Below are 18,840 nucleotides of genomic sequence, written 5' to 3'. Positions count from 1 at the left end.
TTTGGTTTTTTTCCTGCTGTCAATGTCAGACATGCTTCCGTTTCTACCTAGAGTTGTGGTTCCTTGCTTTCACACGTGTACGTCAGATACAAGTGACAACTCTGGGTAGACATCAGACATCTTGTGTTTGTTTCATTTGATGAAAAGATAAATTAATGTTATCATTATTTTTAAAATGTAATGGATTTCCAATTCATGGAATTCTACTTGTTGGTCAGGATAAGTTTTTTTTTTTTTTTTTTGCCTATACTGGATAACGATCACTTATCTTGAAATACACCATAGTACCTTATCAATTATAGAAGTGTTTACATGTGTAAGGAAATACGAATTATTTTCACTATTAAAAAAGTGGGTGTTTATAAATGATGTTCTCTGTTGTAGAAGTGCAATATAGAAACACAATCGTATTATCAGCACATATATGCTAAACATTTGAAATCCGGCTAAATGGAAAAAATAATATATGTGTAATTGATATGAATGTTATTGAAATGGATATCCCTGCAGAGATCTCCACACACACACACACACATGCACACACACACACACACACATATAAAAAATAAAATAGATAAAACAGGACTGCCTACGTAATTCTATGTTTGTGCATTCAGTAAGATTTCCTATTTAGGCAAAAGCTAGATTATGGAGGCCCCAGACAGGGTATTGCATGTGGTTTGAATATTTCCTTATGTGTTTCAACAAAAAACAACAGAAACAGTGCCAACTGTTTGAAAAATATGAAATATCACATAAAGAGGCATTTATGTGTAATATTACGACACATGCATCATGTACATGTAGACGTATTGCATGTATAACAGTGGCAGAACATGTTAAATATGCCATGTGTACATTTAAATGTGTGATTCACACCACAGGGAAAATGGCAAAGTATACACAGGAAATACACATTGTGTACATGTGTGGGTCATGGAGAATTTAATCAACCTATAAATCAACCTGAATATATATCTTCATTCTAGACTTTTCTTCATGATCTATTTTTAGACCTTATTTTCTGCAGTATTTATTAAAAAGTGGGGAACATTTATAAGGAAGTTAAGTCCTGGGTGATTTTGCTATATGTCGTTTACACAGGCCTGTCTGACTTGTAGCTGTATACTGTGCTGAAAAGAGTTTCCTGGTTGAAGTGGAAGGACATTTGAGTGAAACACTGTACAGGATAGCTACATGCATGTATGAAAAAGCAACTTGTGGCAACATTTTTGAAAGTTGTATTGTGCATTGAGTTTGTGCCAATTTAGCATTCTTGCGAGATGTGGTGTCGACATTGAGCATTGTTTCTTGTGTTTTCGGAGGAGGGGATTGATAATTCAGGATGAAGTTAAAAATTGGCCAGACTTCGGAGGAAGAGGGGGAGGGGGACATTTGTGGTAAGTTACTAACCTCATGATCCCATGTCTGTCTGTAGGTACAGGTGGTACACGATGTATTAGTGTGAGATGGGAGAAGGTTAACCATAAACAAGTGGCAGGAAATACTATAGATAGGTTACCTGTGGTAGAGGTTTTTTTTTAGAAGATATAGGGAATACTGTCGGTTTGTACGGCTTTTTTATAAATGTGTTGTCCAGTTGTGTTATCGATGCTCTTATTCAGCAATCACTTTAAATGTCGAGATTAGGAAAATTGAATTTATAAGGAAAAGTGTGGTTGTTATATTTGATGGTTTAAGATTCTGGATCTTTGTCACTTTAATAAAAGAATTAATGTCAAGGTCACTGAATAATTTTGTATGTTATATATGATTATTCATGTAGTTAAATATGGAAGTATTATATATTCATCCCTTTAGTATGCTCATCCCTTTATTATACTCATTGTAAGGTTGTGATCTGTGTACACCAACACCAAGGCAGGGCTGGAAAGAGCTCTGTTAGTATATAGGGCTGGATAGTCTGTCACTGTACAGGGCTGGATAGTCTGTCAGTATACAGGACTAGATAGTCTGTCAGTATACAGGGCTGGATAGAGAACTGTCAGTATACAGGGCTGGATAGAGAACTGTCAGTATACAGGGCTGGATAGAGATCTGTCAGTATACAGGGCTGGATAGAGATCTGTCAGTATACAGGGTTGAATAGAGATCTGTCAGTATACAGGGCTGGATAGAGAACTGTCAGTAAATAGGGCTGGATAGTCTGTCCGTATACAGGGCTGGAAATAGATGTCAGTATACAGGGCTGGATAGAGAACTGTCAGTATATAGGGCTGGATAGAGAACTGTCAGTATATAGGGCTGGATATAGAGAACTGTCCCGATACAGGGCTGGATAGTCTGTCAGTATACAGTGCTAGATAGAGAACTGTCAGTATACAGGGCTGGATAGAGAACTGTCAGTATTCAGAGCTGGATAGAGAACAGTCAGTATTTGGAGCTGATAGACTGTCAGTATACAGGGCTGGAAAGAGATCTGTCAGTATACAGGGCTGGATAGAGAACTGTCAGTATACAGGGCTGGATAGAGATCTGTCAGTATATAGGGCTGGATAGAGAACTGTCAGTATACAGGGCTGGATAGTCTGTCAGTATACAGTGCTAGATAGAGAACTGTCAGTATTCAGGGCTGGATAGAGAACTGTCAGTATTCAGAGCTGGATAGTCTGTCAGTATACAGGGCTGGATAGTCTGTCAGTATATACGGCTGGATAGTATGTCAGTATACAGGGCTGGATGGAGAATCATCAGTATAGAGGACTGGATTGTCTGTCAGTACACAGGGCTGGATAGTCTGTCAGTATACAGGACTGGATAGTCTGTCAGTATACAAGACTAGATAAAGAACTGTCAGTATACAGGACTGGACAGTATGTCAGTATACAGGGTTGGATAGTTTGTCAGTATACAGGGCTGGATAGTCTGTCAGTATACAGGACTGGATAGAGATCTGCCAATATACAGAACTGGATAGAGAACTGTCAGTATACTGAAGGCTGGTTAAACTGTCAGTATGCAGAACTGGATAGTATGTCAGTATACAGGGCTGGATAGTCTGTCAGTATATAGGGCTGGATAGTCTGTCAGTATACAGGGATGGATTTAGAACTGTCAGTATACATGGCTGGATTTAGAACTGTCAGTATACAGGGCTGGATAGAGGACTGTAGATGTTGCCAGATTATATAAAGATGTGAGACACACAGAAACAGATATCAACATCAGAAAATCTAACATTTTCAGTAAAAAGCATATAATCAAAACACATACAAACTGGTTAAAATGGCAAAATTTTGATTTCATCACTTTCAAAAGGCTACTTCTTCATAAATATTTATCTAGATATAATTGTGGATCAGGGAAATCTTATGTTAGACATACAGTAGAGAAAATACCAGCATAGAAGTGACAACATATTTTTAATATAGATAATTGATTATTTATATGATAGATTCAAATAGATTTGAATTAACAAAGTTTTATTATACCCAGAGATTAAAATTCCTCCAAAAGATATATGTCTCAACATGCACAAAGTTTAATTGAATAAAGTTTTTGCAAAAATCTATGATGTCACACGAGGATGGAACTACCGTAAAGTGGCTGATCGCTACCCGGCGGGTACACCTTAAAAAGAGTTTCTCAAATTAGCAGGAAATGAATATAAGTATGAGAGATTTGATGATATGAAATCAGTATACATATGTCAAAAAAGGGCATAAAATATGCAATGTGGATTTAAAAAAAAAAAAACATGACTTTAAAAATTTATTTCAATAGATATTAACAAAAGACTGGCGAGTATGAAAAATCTATATATCTTTCTTGGTTTACAAAATATAGATACAAAGGTTGTTTGTATCATGGAGGATATATATACACATTGGAAGCATGGGAGTAGTATAATTTTTATACCCTCATAAATATTCCTTAAGTAAACATGTGGTAAGACAATCAAAAGCATGATTTTTATCTGAAGCTCTTGAATGTTAAATAGGATGTCTTTGTAAGGGGGGGGGGGGGGGGGGGGGGGAGTGTCTGATTGACCAAGCTACCCAAATTTTAATATAGATGGTGAGAGGGCAAACACATCTATATTTTTTTAAGGTGGTCTTTTTAGTAGAAGGCTTGTGTTGCAGAAATTTTTACAAATCCATTGTTTGTGTTACAGAAATGTTTACAAAATCGATTGATCAAATCTTTACAAGGGAGATAACTTGGGAATACTTGTGCAAACAGAGTGGAAGACAACAATATCTTTAGATGTATATGAATCATTTTTATCCCTCATTAATTTTGATTTGTCCTTTGGTCATGCTGTATCAGTAGCTAATTAAATAATAAAGAGGTTTATTTTTATAGAGCTTGCTATTAATGAGCTTTCTGGATCTCTGTGGAGAACTATCTGCAGCTCTGAGATCAATACTGTTTATCTAAGTTGACCTCGTCAGCGAAAGGTGACAACATCAACTATACCTGGTAACATGATTAATTTTGAAGTACGAATGACGGTAGAAAGAAATAAGCCTTTCTACAAGAAATGCACTTATAGAAAGATTATATTGTAATAAATCTCTTGTAGATATTGACTGTGAAAATTCCTTCCCTAAGCAGTTTTGATTTTAAACTTTTGATTAATCATTTAATGTTGTAGATTTTTTAAATTCATGATTTTGATAGCATAGATTTGGCCACTGCTCTAGATACTGCTTGTTGTTCTATCCAGTCGTGTCAAGTTTCCCCTTCATTACTAGCTCAGAGAGACAAAAAAATTAATGCTTAAAAGGGTAGTCCAAGTACATATCAACGCCTTTCATCAGTGCAGTAGTCTCAGTATAGACTAGTATGAAAATAGTGTTGTAGTACTAGCACAAAGTAATACTAAAAATAGTGCAACAGACTCAGCACACAGTTGAAGACTTATAACCATTATTGTGCATTAGTCCCTCCTAGCATACAGTTGAAGGCTTATAGCTATTATAATGCATTAGTCCCTCCCAGCATACAGTTGAAGGCTTATAGCTATTATTGTGCATTAGTCCTTCCCAGCACACAGTTGAAGGCTTATAACCATTATTGTGCATTAGTCCCTCGCAGCACACAGTTGATTTAGGCTTATAACTATTATAATGCATTAGTCCCTCCCAGCATACAGTTGAAGGCTTATAACCATTATTGTGCATTAGTCCCTCCCAGCATACAGTTGAAGGTTTATAACCATTATTGTGCATTAGTCCCTCCCATCATACAGTTGAAGGCTTATAACTATTATAATGCATTAGTCCCTCCCAGCACACAGTTTAAGGCTCATAACTATTATAATGCATTAGTCCCTCCCAGCACACATTATTTATGCTGTGTTGTGATCCCCACAGCAGCAGAAGCAGCGGCCATGTTGTAATGCTATGCAGGTGATATTGACTATTTTTCTGTGGTATATATATATTATCAGTGTAGTTATGGCTATGTATCCTACACACACACAGGCGGTGGAAGGAATTCCTCCCAGCATTGCTACAGACATGTTTTCCAGTTCACTGACTGTACCAATACACTCAGTCATACTCTGATTTGGGTGTGTAATTTTACCCTCTGTTGGTATTTTTCATTCTTCCTTGAGAACAGTACTGTTTGGCAGACATCTGTGGTGCTATGAAACATTGCCTTCCTGTGGAGATGTGTTTATACTGAGAATTGACTGAGGTTTTTTTTTGGTGACATCAAACGAATCAGCAAAATACTGGATTACTTACATGAAATCTAGAGGTAATGCTAAGTTTCTGAACAGTGGTGGAATTGATTGATAGTATGTGTTACGTTTTAGATATTAGCATTGGAAATTCGATTTCTAAATTCTGTCTATGAGAAAAATCTATAGATAAGGGTTGGGATCTGGTTGTTCAGTGTCATTGATCTGTAATCTCTGCTATTGCATTTTAGGGGTTCTGAATGAAATGATTTTAATGGCACTCACTTAGTACTTAAAGATAATAATGTCTTTGATGGAACTCATTATTGAATTTAATATAATTGAAAATAAATGGCATCCAAATTCTGCTACAGTGTTATAGAGTATGTTAGTAGAAATGTTAATTGTATGAGTATCCTTGAGTAGGGGGTTGTTTACAAGTGTATTGTGATAAAAGCCTGAACAGGCCTAGGTTCCATTCAATACTATTAACTGATATATATTTGCTCATGTTTTTATTGATAGAAACTTAAATCATGGTGCTGTTACTTGTAGCAGATTTCTGTTGTTTTAATATGAACTTAAAATTTACCACATTCTAACTAGCAATTTACCTGATTCTAAGCAACTTCCCATACTGCAGTCTGTTGTATGAAATGATCAGGAGTTTGATGTATGATACTACCGGGAAAATTAATTTGGTTGGCTGGTTTTCGACACCATTTGAGTAACTGTATAATTTTCGGCATATATTATTTTGTTGAACTCCTAAATAAGCATATTATTATTTTTTATGGTCAGGCTTTTTTGGGGGAGAAGGGGGGTGGGGTGGGGGTTGAATTTTAAATGAAATCCTTTTACAATGCAAAATGTGATTTGTACACAACAGTGGGTAATGTTAACTTTGAAAGACTCTTAGTGTGTTTACACATAGACTAGATAGATGTTAAACACAATTTTACCAAATACTGAGTTATCAAGTGACATCAAAGACACATCAAGTAATATCTAACAGTAAGAACCCATGATTTTCATACTTTTTGTATAATTTGTTATGATAAAGTTGATGATCTGAGTATATAGACATAAGAGGAGTACACCCATGTTTTCATCAACCCTATCTATGGATGAAAACATGGGTGTACTTCTTTCTGATTGAATTAGAATTGTGGGTAATTGGCCAGTAGTCAACAGGAAATTAATATAAGCTGCAAACTCATACCAAGGAAATAAGTAGTAAAATTATTATGCAAATTATATTTATAATAATAGATAAACAAAAGTATTAAAAGCAATGGAGATCATTATTATGATTTTTTCCCCTGCCAGTTATTTGTGAATAGTTTAACTTTAATATTTGATCATTGATACCCTGTACACATAATTTTGTATGAAATGTATTTGATATAATCTGGTACCACTGTAAGTGGTGTTTCAAGTCATTGACAGTTATTTTAAAGGTGACATGACTGAAAGGTTATTAAAAGCTATCTTGATAATGAAAAGAGCATTTAGAGATGGCAAACCTCCTCCACAGTTTCCCAAAGACTACAGAATCTTATCTCTCTATCAGAATTTTAACTTCCCCTTTTTTATGTCTACAACTGTTCTAAACATAGGGTTATTGGTGACATTTTGAACATGGAGTCATCCACAGATGGTTCCCCATATTTCATCATGACTTGCTCGAGACTTAATATGTTATGAGAGTTTGAATAACCTCTAACCTTTGATAATATTGTCCACAACCATGCATCACACATGGAGAAATCAATGAAGAAGTAAATAAAAACTCTAAACACCCTTCCATGTCAATTCTTTGATCTTTTTAAAGATGAATTTTCTTGAGGAGAGCATCTCCATGGGTTTATTGTTGATATTGCCATTAAATTCCTCATTCTCCACGACAAACAGTCTGGATGAATCCTGGGGGAAAGCTGAATTCTTCTTTAAATGATGGTGTTGTATTTTAAGTGCTGATATAGTTATCTGTAAAAATATGCATAGCTTGGGATTTATGGACATCTTGCAAGTATTGATCTCAATAGCAGCTGAAAAAGATCGATGTGAGTAATTATATGCCTAAAGTTAACAAATACTTGGATGGAAGGTGGCAGTAAGCACAACACAACCTCTGGTGGGAAGTGATGGAGATTTCGGGTTACGAGTGTCCTCACTAAATAACTGTCCTTGTTGTCAGGTGTTTACTTGTGAGGGAGTCGCTGGTGTAGAAGGATGACATATTTAGTTTGTTGTCTTGGCTGAATCCTTGCCCATGCACTGTCATGTATCACTAACAACCAGTGGTCATTGACAAGGACTGAGTCGTGTGCAGAATTCGTTCCCCACTTCCACAGAGCCTCAGGTAGAGAGGAGTATTTTCTCAGGTAGCTAGTTACTGTGACGTGGCTGTCTATAATCTACTGTAGGTCTGCACTTTGATCCAGTAAGATGTGTTATCTTTTTGAGATGAATCTCTACCAAGGATTGTGTCTTGCTTGAAAGTACAGGTGTGGACTTGATGAGACTCCTTGTGTTTTCTTAATGGATTAATGATGCAATGTGCTGGGGGAGGGACACTAAATCATGTATCTACACTGCCCCCGTGCTGCAGGACTGACAAATCAATTCAGGTTTTGTGACTTTTATCTCCCCCTCACAGCACCAGGCTCAGGTGAGTTAATGGCCCTGCTTAATGACACATGGTTGAGTTATCAATTTTTGGTATGGTTCATTGCACACAGATTGCAGAGGTATTGTGAAGCGATTGCACCTTGTAAACTTTTATAGTTTGTTTTTGTCATATTTTGCTAGTTTCTTGAGGGGTAAAAAGATTAGGCACTGTTAAATGATGGGATTCAAAAATAGAAGGAGGGTAGGTTGATGAGCCTTTGATCTTGGTATTCACTCATAGAGGGAAGAAATGATTTGGTTCATGTTCTATAAAATAACCTGTTTGAAGCATTGGATGAGTAGCTAATGTATTCTGTTCCATTAATGACTGATAAAAATTGCAGTGTCAGGAAAGTACACACCATGACTTAATCCAATATGTCTGTGTGTTCAGTTGTCAGTTAGATATGTATTGATAACCGATTGATGATAGAACCTACCCTATAAATCCAATACCATTTCCTGGCTTGATATCCCTGTCACTTTGTATTCTATATTTAAATTTGATTTCAAAACCAAGCAGGCATTTTGGAAGGGATGGTTTAACTGGATCAATTCTATTTATATGGTTGATTGGATTGAGGTTTCATATTATTGGTAATTAAGTTATTTTCTATGCTAAAACAAAGGAAAATTGAGCAACTTGCAAATTTTCAATTCATTGTTCTCATTAATAGCCACTCTGTCTATAGGTGCTCTATCTATAGGTACACTATCTACAGTGCTCTATCTATAGGTGCTCTATCTACAGGTGCTCTATCTATAGGTGCACTGTCTACAGGTGCTCTATCTACAGGTACTCTATCTATAGGTGCACTATCTACAGGTGCTCTATCTACAGAGCACAGGTGCTATATCTTTAGGTGCACTATCTACAGGTGCTATATATATAGGTACTCTATCTACAGAGCACAGGTGCTATATCTATAGGTGCACTATCTACAGGTGCTCTATCTATAGGAGCACTATCAACAGGTGCTCTATCTACAGATGCTGTATCTACAGAGCACAGGTGCTATATCTATAGGTGCACTATCTATAGGTGCTCTATCTACAGGTGCTCTATCTACAGGTGTTCTATCTACAGGTGCTCTATCTATAGGTGCTCTATCTACAGAGCACAGGTGCTCTATCTATAGGTGCACTATCTACAGGTGCTCTATCTATAGGTGCACTATCTACAGGTGCTCTATCTATAGGTGCACTATCTACAGGTGCTCTATCTATAGGTGCACTATCTACAGGTGCTTTATCTATAGGTGTTCTATCTATAGGTGCACTATCTACAGGTGTTCTATCTACAGGTGCTTTATCTATAGGTGCGCTATCTACAGGTGCTCTATTTACAGGTGCACTAGGTGCCTGTCTATCGTACAGGTTTATGAACACCTAAGGTACAGGAGTTCAACCTGTAAAGCTGTATGTCAGTTTTACTTGTAGTTGGATTAGTTGAGGCAGACCCCTTACATTGAAATGTCTAGAACTTGTTAACATTCATGTTGATTTTAATGCAAATATCAAGCATGTGTTGCTTAATTTGTTGATAGCAGATTAGTACTTCGAGGGTGGGGGTCATAGATAAAATGTGTTTCATTCACTCTAATCTCCACCATCTGTCAGTTTGACCTTGGCTGTTCTTAAGAGGTTAGGCATTGTATGTGGGGGGAACTTGCAGCTTCTGTAAAAACTTTTAACATTGACTGTGCATGGGCATTTAGCATCAAGATTGTACAATGTTGTTTACATATACAATGACTTGGTGCTCTGTGATGAAGCCACAAGAGATGTTTTTCTCATCAGCACTGGAATGCAGTGAGACTGGAGTATATCGTCTCCTTGTAACAAGACATTCAGCAACAGCTAAGTCAGGTCACATTACATCCAGCAGCGAGCTGTGTGTAAAAGATGTTCCCAAGTCATAAGAGAAAAAACCTGCAAGCTGGGAGAACAAAGTAGATAGAACTGAAATGATGTGGTAATTGGCAGTATCAGCTAATATCATATAGTTAATTAGAGAGCCCATGTTATGTGTATAACTGGACCACTCTGTTGTAGTGTACAAGGTAGTGATAATTAATAAGTTATAAAAATGACTGAATTATGTCATGATCTGTTGACATGGCCTTATTAATGCATTGATTGTAATAATATCTTGGAGACTTATTTGGACTCTAATTGCTCAAAAAGATGACCTAAGGGGCCATTGTTGAGAGGCGATCTTTTTCCACCTGTAAAATCTTGTGATTTATATGTACTCTATCTCTTGTCATCATTATCAGTTTACTAACATGTGATCGGGGGTTTCTGTCTTGTCGATGTGTTACTGAATTCTCTGCTGAAAGGACTGAAGTTTCACATTTTGGTATGTACTGTTGTCACTTCCAAGTCTTCACATAACGACACTTTATATCGGCCTGTAACACTTATCTTCCAGGTGTCTGCCTAAAGACTTTGAATAAGTTAGACCTTTTTCCAAAGTGACCAATTTATACCCACTAGAGATTTTGATAGTGTCTGAAGATTCCTCTGTCTCCTCAGACTCTGAGCTTTTTTAATTTATATGCTGGTAATTAGCATGTTGATTTTAAAAAAAAAAGCATTTTACTGAGGGATAACATTGCAGAAAAAAATGAACCTGGGGAAATGAAGGTGAACCATAAAGTTTGTCTTTGCTGTGAAGCTTTAGTTGTCAGTGGTGTTTCCTTGCAGTTTGGCCCAGGCAGGGGTCCTCTCGGTCATCTGATGCTGTTTACATGGCAGTGATCTACGTGGGTCACTGTTCCACAACATTGACACAGAGCCTATTGTAGTAAGGCTGTAGTTGTGTAAACAAGTATTCTACTGACAATTTTTACCTGTGGATTCAACAATGATTTCAAGAAGGCAGACAGCTCCGGCAAACGGTTGACTGTAAAGTGTTGAGGTTTGTAGGGGGGAATTTTGTGAATTAGGATCTGAGTCATGTGAATATGACTGGTGTAGAGTACTTGTCTGTTGTCACGACTTGTTTCATGAACAGTCGTGTACAGGTGTTGGATTTTCGATATACAATGTTCATGTATTTTGGAGAGAGAGATTTAAATGTTATTTATAGAGTTGATTAGAAGGTAAGTCAGCTGTTTTTGGTGCCTGGACACGAATTGACATTGTGATTTATTTTGGTTATTGGCCGGCTCTATTACCATTTAAATTATACTGTGTTGTAATTAGAGACATGTTTGGTATTAATTTGTCATTGTGATGTGAAGAGCAATTTGATGTTCCAAAATGGCTGCTACATGTTAGATTGTATAACGCCCTATTTGCACATGGTTTTAATATGGTGAAAATGAGGGTACTGACATTCACCTGGACAGATGATAAAGATGACTTGGGGGATCTATTGATTGGACCAGCTGATTACCAGCTATATAATTTTGTATACCACAGCTGATGGTGGATTTTATAATTATGTAGGTCATCTGTGAATTTTCTTATATAAATATCTGGATTTACGTGATTTTTCTTGTCTAAAGATTATATATCTGGACTTTCATATAGAAAAAGAAAAGTGCTCTCGTTGTGGTTGTATTGGCCAGTGTGGGACACTTCAACCAGGAATTTACTACACCTTGGGCTATACAACAACCTGTCAAAATGTTCATTTCATTCGGTATATGCATGCATCCTTTTGCCTGATTGGTGCTTCATACCTGATTAATTGAGCAATTTTTTAAAATATAGTTATTGAGGAGGTACTCTAATAGGTGACATCCTATTTCATTGTTATCGATAGAGGATTTTTTGATCCCTTATCAACTGTAAAAGTTTCAAAATGTGTCTTTGAATGCTTTAGCATAAATATTTAAAGTACATTTACCAAAACCTGTTTTTATAGGCATGACTGTTGATTTGTCTAGGAATTGCCGTAAACCTGAGGAAATTAAATATAAGAGAATTACACTGCACTTCTCTGATAAGCTGTCATTTTCCTACTTGGCAAAACCCATAGGGAATGTATGAATGATTATAAACTGGATTTGAAAGCATTTCCTGCTTGTGACCATTAACAACTTGAACTCATCAGTATATGTGAAAGAATTATTTACATAGTTATAATACAGGATTTTTTTTTTTTTACAGATGATTTAGATGATAAAAGCAAGAGAAGGACTGATTATAGTGACACAGACGAAAATGGAAATCCGCGGATAGAGTCTACACCACACCTAACGAGCCGTTACAGGCAAATGAGAGAAAATCCTAGGTCTCCTGGTTCTTTGGCACACCAGAAGCCCACAAACTATGATTCAATCCGCCAGTTTGGTTCGTATCATTCTCTTGGAAATAACGTGAGAGAATTCGAAGACTCTTCAAGCACATCTAACCAGGAGGCAACAAAAAAGTCCCGCAAAAAGAAAAAAGACAAAACCGTAGAGACTGTCCGAAAATCAGAAGAAATTGAAAACTATCAAGGAGGCAAAGAAATTGATGAAATTTTGTCATTTATTGAGAACGATGGCACCGGGCGAAAGCCTAAAAAACTTCCCAATAATAACACAGTGGATATTAACTCTGCAAAGTCAACAGACAAAAACAATAAAAGAAATAAGGAGAGAAAGCCAAAGGTAACACAGGGAGACGTCAGGTCTGCCGAAAAGAAAGAAAATAGCTCCGAAAATAGTGACAATTTGGAGGAGAATCGTGAGAATTCTGAGACAGGTAAAACTGAAATGGGAAATTCTAATGAGAAGATCAGTGCACCGGAAATAGTGACTGACGACTGCCATAAGGACATTAAGGAACGGAATCACATTATTCACATTATTCGTGATAAGTGTGTGGAGAAAGACATTAAATTGGAGGGTGAGATGATGAATGGGGATGTAACCTCCCCTGAGGAGGAGGCTGTTGGGGGTTTCACCAAGAAATCCCAAATATCGGAGCCAAAGGCAGCAAAAGAATTAATCAATCACAAAGTGGAAAATGAAAACCCTGAAATTATTGACACATGTAATAAAGTTACAAAGGACATGAGAAATGATACAAACTTAAACAATGTGAAACAAAATAATATGAAAAATCCAAAAAAGAAACCTAGTAACACAGTGCCTGACAGTGGTAAAAAAGACCCTGGTAAGACTGTTGTTGTGAGAGAGCCAGAACTGAAGACTGTTGAACCGAAAAGTGACACCAAGAACAGTATAGTGGTGGACACTGATGAAGTGGAAAAGGAAAGTGACTATTACATTTTTACAGACCTTGACTTTCCAAAACAAGTGGAAGAGGAATTCAAGGTAGTTGGAAAAAAGAAGAAAAAGGGTGCTCCCATTTCTGCCAAAGAAATAATGAGCAAGGATATTAGTGCTGCCCCGCGTGTTCCCTTAAAGGAGGAGAGGCGTCGACCTCAGAGGTCCATCACTCCTCCACCCACCTCGCTTGTCACCTCCCTGGCCATAGAGGCTGAGAGGAACAGGGTGAGGGACCTGAGCCCATCATCATTTCCTGCTCTGGGTGCTGGCAGACAGGGAAGACAGTCTTTCAGAGATGGACGTCGCAGTTCAACTGGAGATGTACCAAAGGAAATTCTTATCAAACCTCAAGATGACAGTGATTTGGAATCTGTTAAATCACTACCTGCATCAGCACAGGCTGTGTCTCCAAGACTCCAGATTTCATATGCAAAGATGGCTGCCTCTCCTAAGCCAAACAATTCTGTCTCTGCATGTTTTGATGAGGATCAAACTAATGTGTCTGATTTAAAATCGGCGATATGGAAAGGAAGTCTTACAGAGCGAAGACACTCGATAGGTTCTAGTCCAGACGGAAAAGACAATGAATCTTCTTCCATTCGTCAAAAATTCGGAAGTCAGGAATTGGTTAAACCAGAGAAGGAGGAAGGTCTGTTCAATTCCACACAGTTATCTGGTTCACTTGAGAAACCAGGTGTGGAGACCAGCAACCAGAACTGTTCCCAGAATTCATCTGTGGATAGTAGTGCTGCAATTGACAGCATGTCCATCACTGAAACTGTGTCAAACATTAGTGTAAATAAAGCTGGTAATAGTGAATTCAATGAACCTCTAGAAAGTTACTCTATAAATGTCACTGCCCAAGTGACAACAAAGAATTATGGTGCAAACAATCAGATGTCCTCTAAAATGAAAGTGACAAAATCACCTTGTTGTGAACCTCCTAAAACAAACAAATCAGTGGCTTCTTCTAAACAAAAGGTTAGTACCAGAAGGCCAGCAAAATCTGTCATTTTTTTGGACAAGGGTGAGAAAGACCACAAAGACTTTGACATTGTGTTTGGATTTGATCCTCATCTGGATATGGAAGAACCAAAGGTGTCTGTTTCAAATTCTGTTCCAAGCAGTAGTTTACAGTCCAGTATGGTGTTAGCCCAAACAAAGTCTAGTGAAAGTGTTGCCATAAACATTTCTAAAGAATTGCCCCAGGCTCCTGTGATACACTCCAGAAGTGTTTCAAACAATTCTAGTAATATCATTTCTAAGGATTACAAACAATCATTGAGAAATTCCAAATCAGCAAGTTTTCCATTAGAGGGAAAGAATGGAGTAAAATCATATAGTACTCTGATTTTGTCCCCAGACTCCAAGAACTCCGCCGCTCAGCTGTTCTCATTCATCAGTGAGGACACATGTTCCACGGTGAATGAACCATCTGTGATCTCTATTGAAGCGCCACCTAGTGAGGATGATGGCTGTGTGGTGGTTGTATATGGGGAGGAGTGTGGTGCCGTGTTGGGGGCGGAGTCCAGGCGACCCTCAGGACGTCTCCGATACAGGAAGGAGAACGGGGATATTTTTGGGTGCTTTAATAGAGTTGATGTAGCCAACTATTTAACCAGAGGTTTGTACACATGTTTGATGTAGTAATTTGTCAGTGCATCCATCTATGCCAAATGTCATGGACACCATATAAATCATGCATGACCTAGTTTCATATGTATGACAGATGTTTCAAGTGTCAAGGGGGAAACATATCCATTTTGGAGTCAAAAGGTTAAGGCCCTTTTCAGTAAATGTCATTGACATTTATCTACTGGCTAATTTTTATGTAAAAAAAAAATATCATTGTAGGAATCAGATACCTTTCTTAAGAAAACATTGTATTCATTGTTTCTGTCATATGTTAAAGAAAAAACATCTGCACCTCTTTAATACGAAAAAAATATCGCATTCAAACAGAAACATACTGTAGGTGACCATCTATAGTAAATTGGGAAAATATGACATTTCTCTTCCATATTAACACTAAATTTGAGGCAATTATGATAATTTCAAAATATATGAATCGGTGGCAAAATTCACCATGAATTGTTGCCAATGAGGAATTTTCAATGATTTCCCAGGGACAAGTTGCTATTTGTTTGATGCACTGTTGATAAAGGATGAGGCACCTTTATTGTACACTGTTGTCAGTCTGAAGAAGATCCAAGAAATTGTCATTTAACAATAATGATTAAAAATATATTGTTTAACGTCCCTCTCGAGAATATTTCACTTGTATGGAGAAGTCACCACTGCCGGTGGAGGGCTGCAAAATTTAGGCCTAATGCTCAGCGCTTATGGCCTTTGAGCAGGGAGGGATCTTTATCGTGCCACAACTGCTGTGACACGGGACCTCGGTTTTTGCTGTCTCATCCGAAGGACAGCCCCATTTAGTCGCCTTCTACGACAAGCAAAGGGGTACTGAGGACCTATTCTAACCCGGATCCCCACGGGAATGAGTAAAGAACATACTTGCACTGCTTGGGCCAAAAATATAAATTGTTGTGTTTCATGTACACCATCCAAATCAGAATTAGGTTAGGTCAGTAGGAAATAATGCTTTTTTCTTCTCAAACTTTGTTTTAATTAACTACACAAAGAGACACTCTGATCACAGTCTCCATTATGTTGCTGGTATATTTTGAACATGAAGGGTCTCATTTTCACTATCAATGCAACTTTTAAGTATATGCTTGATATTAATTACTAAACAAATAAGAATTACAAATGTCAAGTCTAAAACAATGTTTATTCAATAATCTCTTGGAACAATATATGTTAAAAAAAATTTCAGAGTAGGGATTATGATTAGGGTTGGTTGGGTTAGCAGAAACACTTCAATTATTTGAGGTCTTATATTCCACAAATATTTCATGCCTCATTGCAAATGTTTACATTTTGAATACATATTTCTGGGAGCTTCAGGCAACTTGGCAAGGCTTCATTTGCATATTTCTGTCAAATGTTTGACAACACAATATCCAGTTTGACAGTGGCATGTGTCAAATTTCGATAAATAGGGATAAAAATATAGTACTTAAAAAAACATTGTCCCCCATTGTGCTGGAAAACCGGGGATATTTGTGTGTCCATCCTTCTGCATTTCTGTAGCTCCTTCCAAAATGGAAACATTTTTAACTGGATGATTAATCAAATGCCATTTAAATATTAGCAATGAAAAATGCAGTGGTAAGAGTCAGTATACTCTTTTTGAGGTTCAAATATCAAGGTCACCAGGTCTTATATATTGTAAAACAGGTATTTGAATATCTACTGTAACTACTACTTGAAACTTCACACGACGAGTCTCTTTGACCTCGTGACCTCTATTGTGTTAAAGTCAACATATCAAGGTCACCAGGTATGGTAAGCAATTAACTCAAAATGCTATTTTGGTTTTTAAATGCAACTCTGCATGAAGAGTCTGACTAATGGGCATCTCCACTAGCCAAGTATCAGATTCACTCCATAAACTTGGCTACTGAGGATGACTAAAGGATGGAACCTGCTGCTATCTAGATTTAAAGGTCAGTGGTCAAAGTCATACTGCAAGAAAAGTTTACTGAGTATCTATTAAAAAAAAATCCTTAAAATTTTAGCAATAAAACTATGTTAGAAAAGTCATGACTGAAGAATAGCTCCTATTTGTTAATGTAGGTGAACGATGAAGGTCACCAGCTTACCTTAGGTAACAAATGGTCATCTTGGTGATGTAACACGTGTGAAAAGCAATGAAACTTTGCAAGAGGAGTTTTCTTTGTATTTCTCCTTTCTAAAAGCACAATCAAGTATCGGATGTAACTCCTGGCTATCTAGCTGAAAACCAGTGTACATATTCATGATGAACAAGGAAACCTTGACCAAACCCGAGGGAAGGGCTGTAAAGCTTATATACTTAAAATGTGTTGCATCTTCAAATATCTTCTACACTTTTGAACATGTCGAATATCTAGAAAAACTGGATGCATAGTGAAATGAGTTTGAAGTGTTGGGCCTTATGATGGGCCTGTGTGGCTCAAATGCTGAATATGCATCAAATCTTCATAAAGTCTTTGCTATTGAACTCGTGACCTCTGTTTCAGGGGGTTCATGTCTCATGATGGGAAACTGGGGATACATGTATTTAGTTCAAATCCTGAAAATGCTCTGGATATTTATAAACTCCTGGACATCTAGCACAAAGATTGAATGCATAGATATAATGAACCTTGAGGCTTCTCCCAAAATTATGCAACTCATTACATCTTTTAAAAAAAATATTCTTTTCTCCTCATTTAGGAAAGTGGATGCACACATATATATTTAGTTACATTTGTTCCTACTGTATTTCGGTCCATTGGGTAATGACTAATCAGAATATCCCAACAACATCCAATTTCAGATTTAGAAAGATGCACTCCTTTGTCCCACAAATATGCAATCCATACATTTGAAAAGAGTGTCTTTAACTGAAGGTTTTAACAAATGAAAGTTATTCACTTTAAACTCGCTTCGCTCGGCACCAAATCTTTTGGTATTCGAGAAAAGTTTACCAACACATACTTATTCTTTTGCAACTCCAGAAGTTATAGATAAACATGACATTAGATAATGATTAGATTAGGTTTTGCAATGAGTCTTCATAGCAATAGAAAGTCACATCATTAAAACAAAATTTATAAACCACATGCACCTCTGTAAACTTCTGAAGTTTGCTGTATTGACAAGCACCTTTTCATGGTTATAGCTCAAGAGCTACCACAATCTGTGTATCAGAAACTCAAATAGCAATGAATACTTGATTTAAGCAGCTTATTGTACGCTACATGTATATTAAAAAAACTTTTCCTATGCAAGGCTTGGAACACTAGAATACTTTTTGAACACCTGATACCCTTATCAACTTCAAATCATGCCCTCTTATAATTATTCATGTTACCACAAAAGAAAATAATATAAGTCTAATTCACTACATTTAACGAAAATGAATAAATTATTGCCTAATCAGTATACATTGATGACCTTTCCCTGTATTCTGTGAATGTCTCGGAAACAAAGTTGAATTCTATGGAAATTTCTTGTTTTAAGAGATGCGATATTTTTTTTAATTCAATGAATAAATGTGATGGTCATGTCAGCTCAACAGGTGAAGTTTAAATTTTTTTGGTCAAGGGCAGACAACTCCTGTATAAAATAGAAAAATGCAAAATACTTCTCAATACTTAAACCCAGTCAACTGAAACTGATCCTTAATTGATA

General features: G+C 36.9%; 1 protein-coding gene and 1 long non-coding RNA gene across 3 annotated transcripts in view; one reads left to right on the top strand and one right to left on the bottom strand.

Moving 5' to 3' along the window:
* LOC125658060 (uncharacterized) overlaps positions 1–18,840 on the top strand; it is a 42,211-nt gene that overhangs the window by 17,164 nt on the left and 6,207 nt on the right. For both annotated transcript variants that reach the window (XR_008798012.1, XM_056147249.1), the window contains exon 3: positions 12,449–15,181. Coding sequence is in view for 1 of the 2 variants with exons in the window: in XM_056147249.1 (XP_056003224.1) it covers positions 12,449–15,181 (2,733 nt within the window). In the remaining variant the exon portion in view is untranslated. The remainder of the gene's footprint in view (positions 1–12,448; positions 15,182–18,840) is intronic.
* On the bottom strand, positions 7,607–7,896 carry LOC130049495 (uncharacterized). The gene is made up of 2 exons (XR_008798013.1): positions 7,753–7,896; positions 7,607–7,642 (listed from the first exon to the last, which is right to left on the bottom strand). It is a non-coding gene; the product is annotated as an uncharacterized LOC130049495 (long non-coding RNA).

Source organism: Ostrea edulis, chromosome 1 (assembly GCF_947568905.1).
Source record: "Ostrea edulis chromosome 1, xbOstEdul1.1, whole genome shotgun sequence".
Taxonomy (NCBI): Eukaryota; Metazoa; Mollusca; class Bivalvia; order Ostreida; family Ostreidae; genus Ostrea; species Ostrea edulis.
This window is presented reverse-complemented; position numbering and strand designations above follow the sequence as displayed.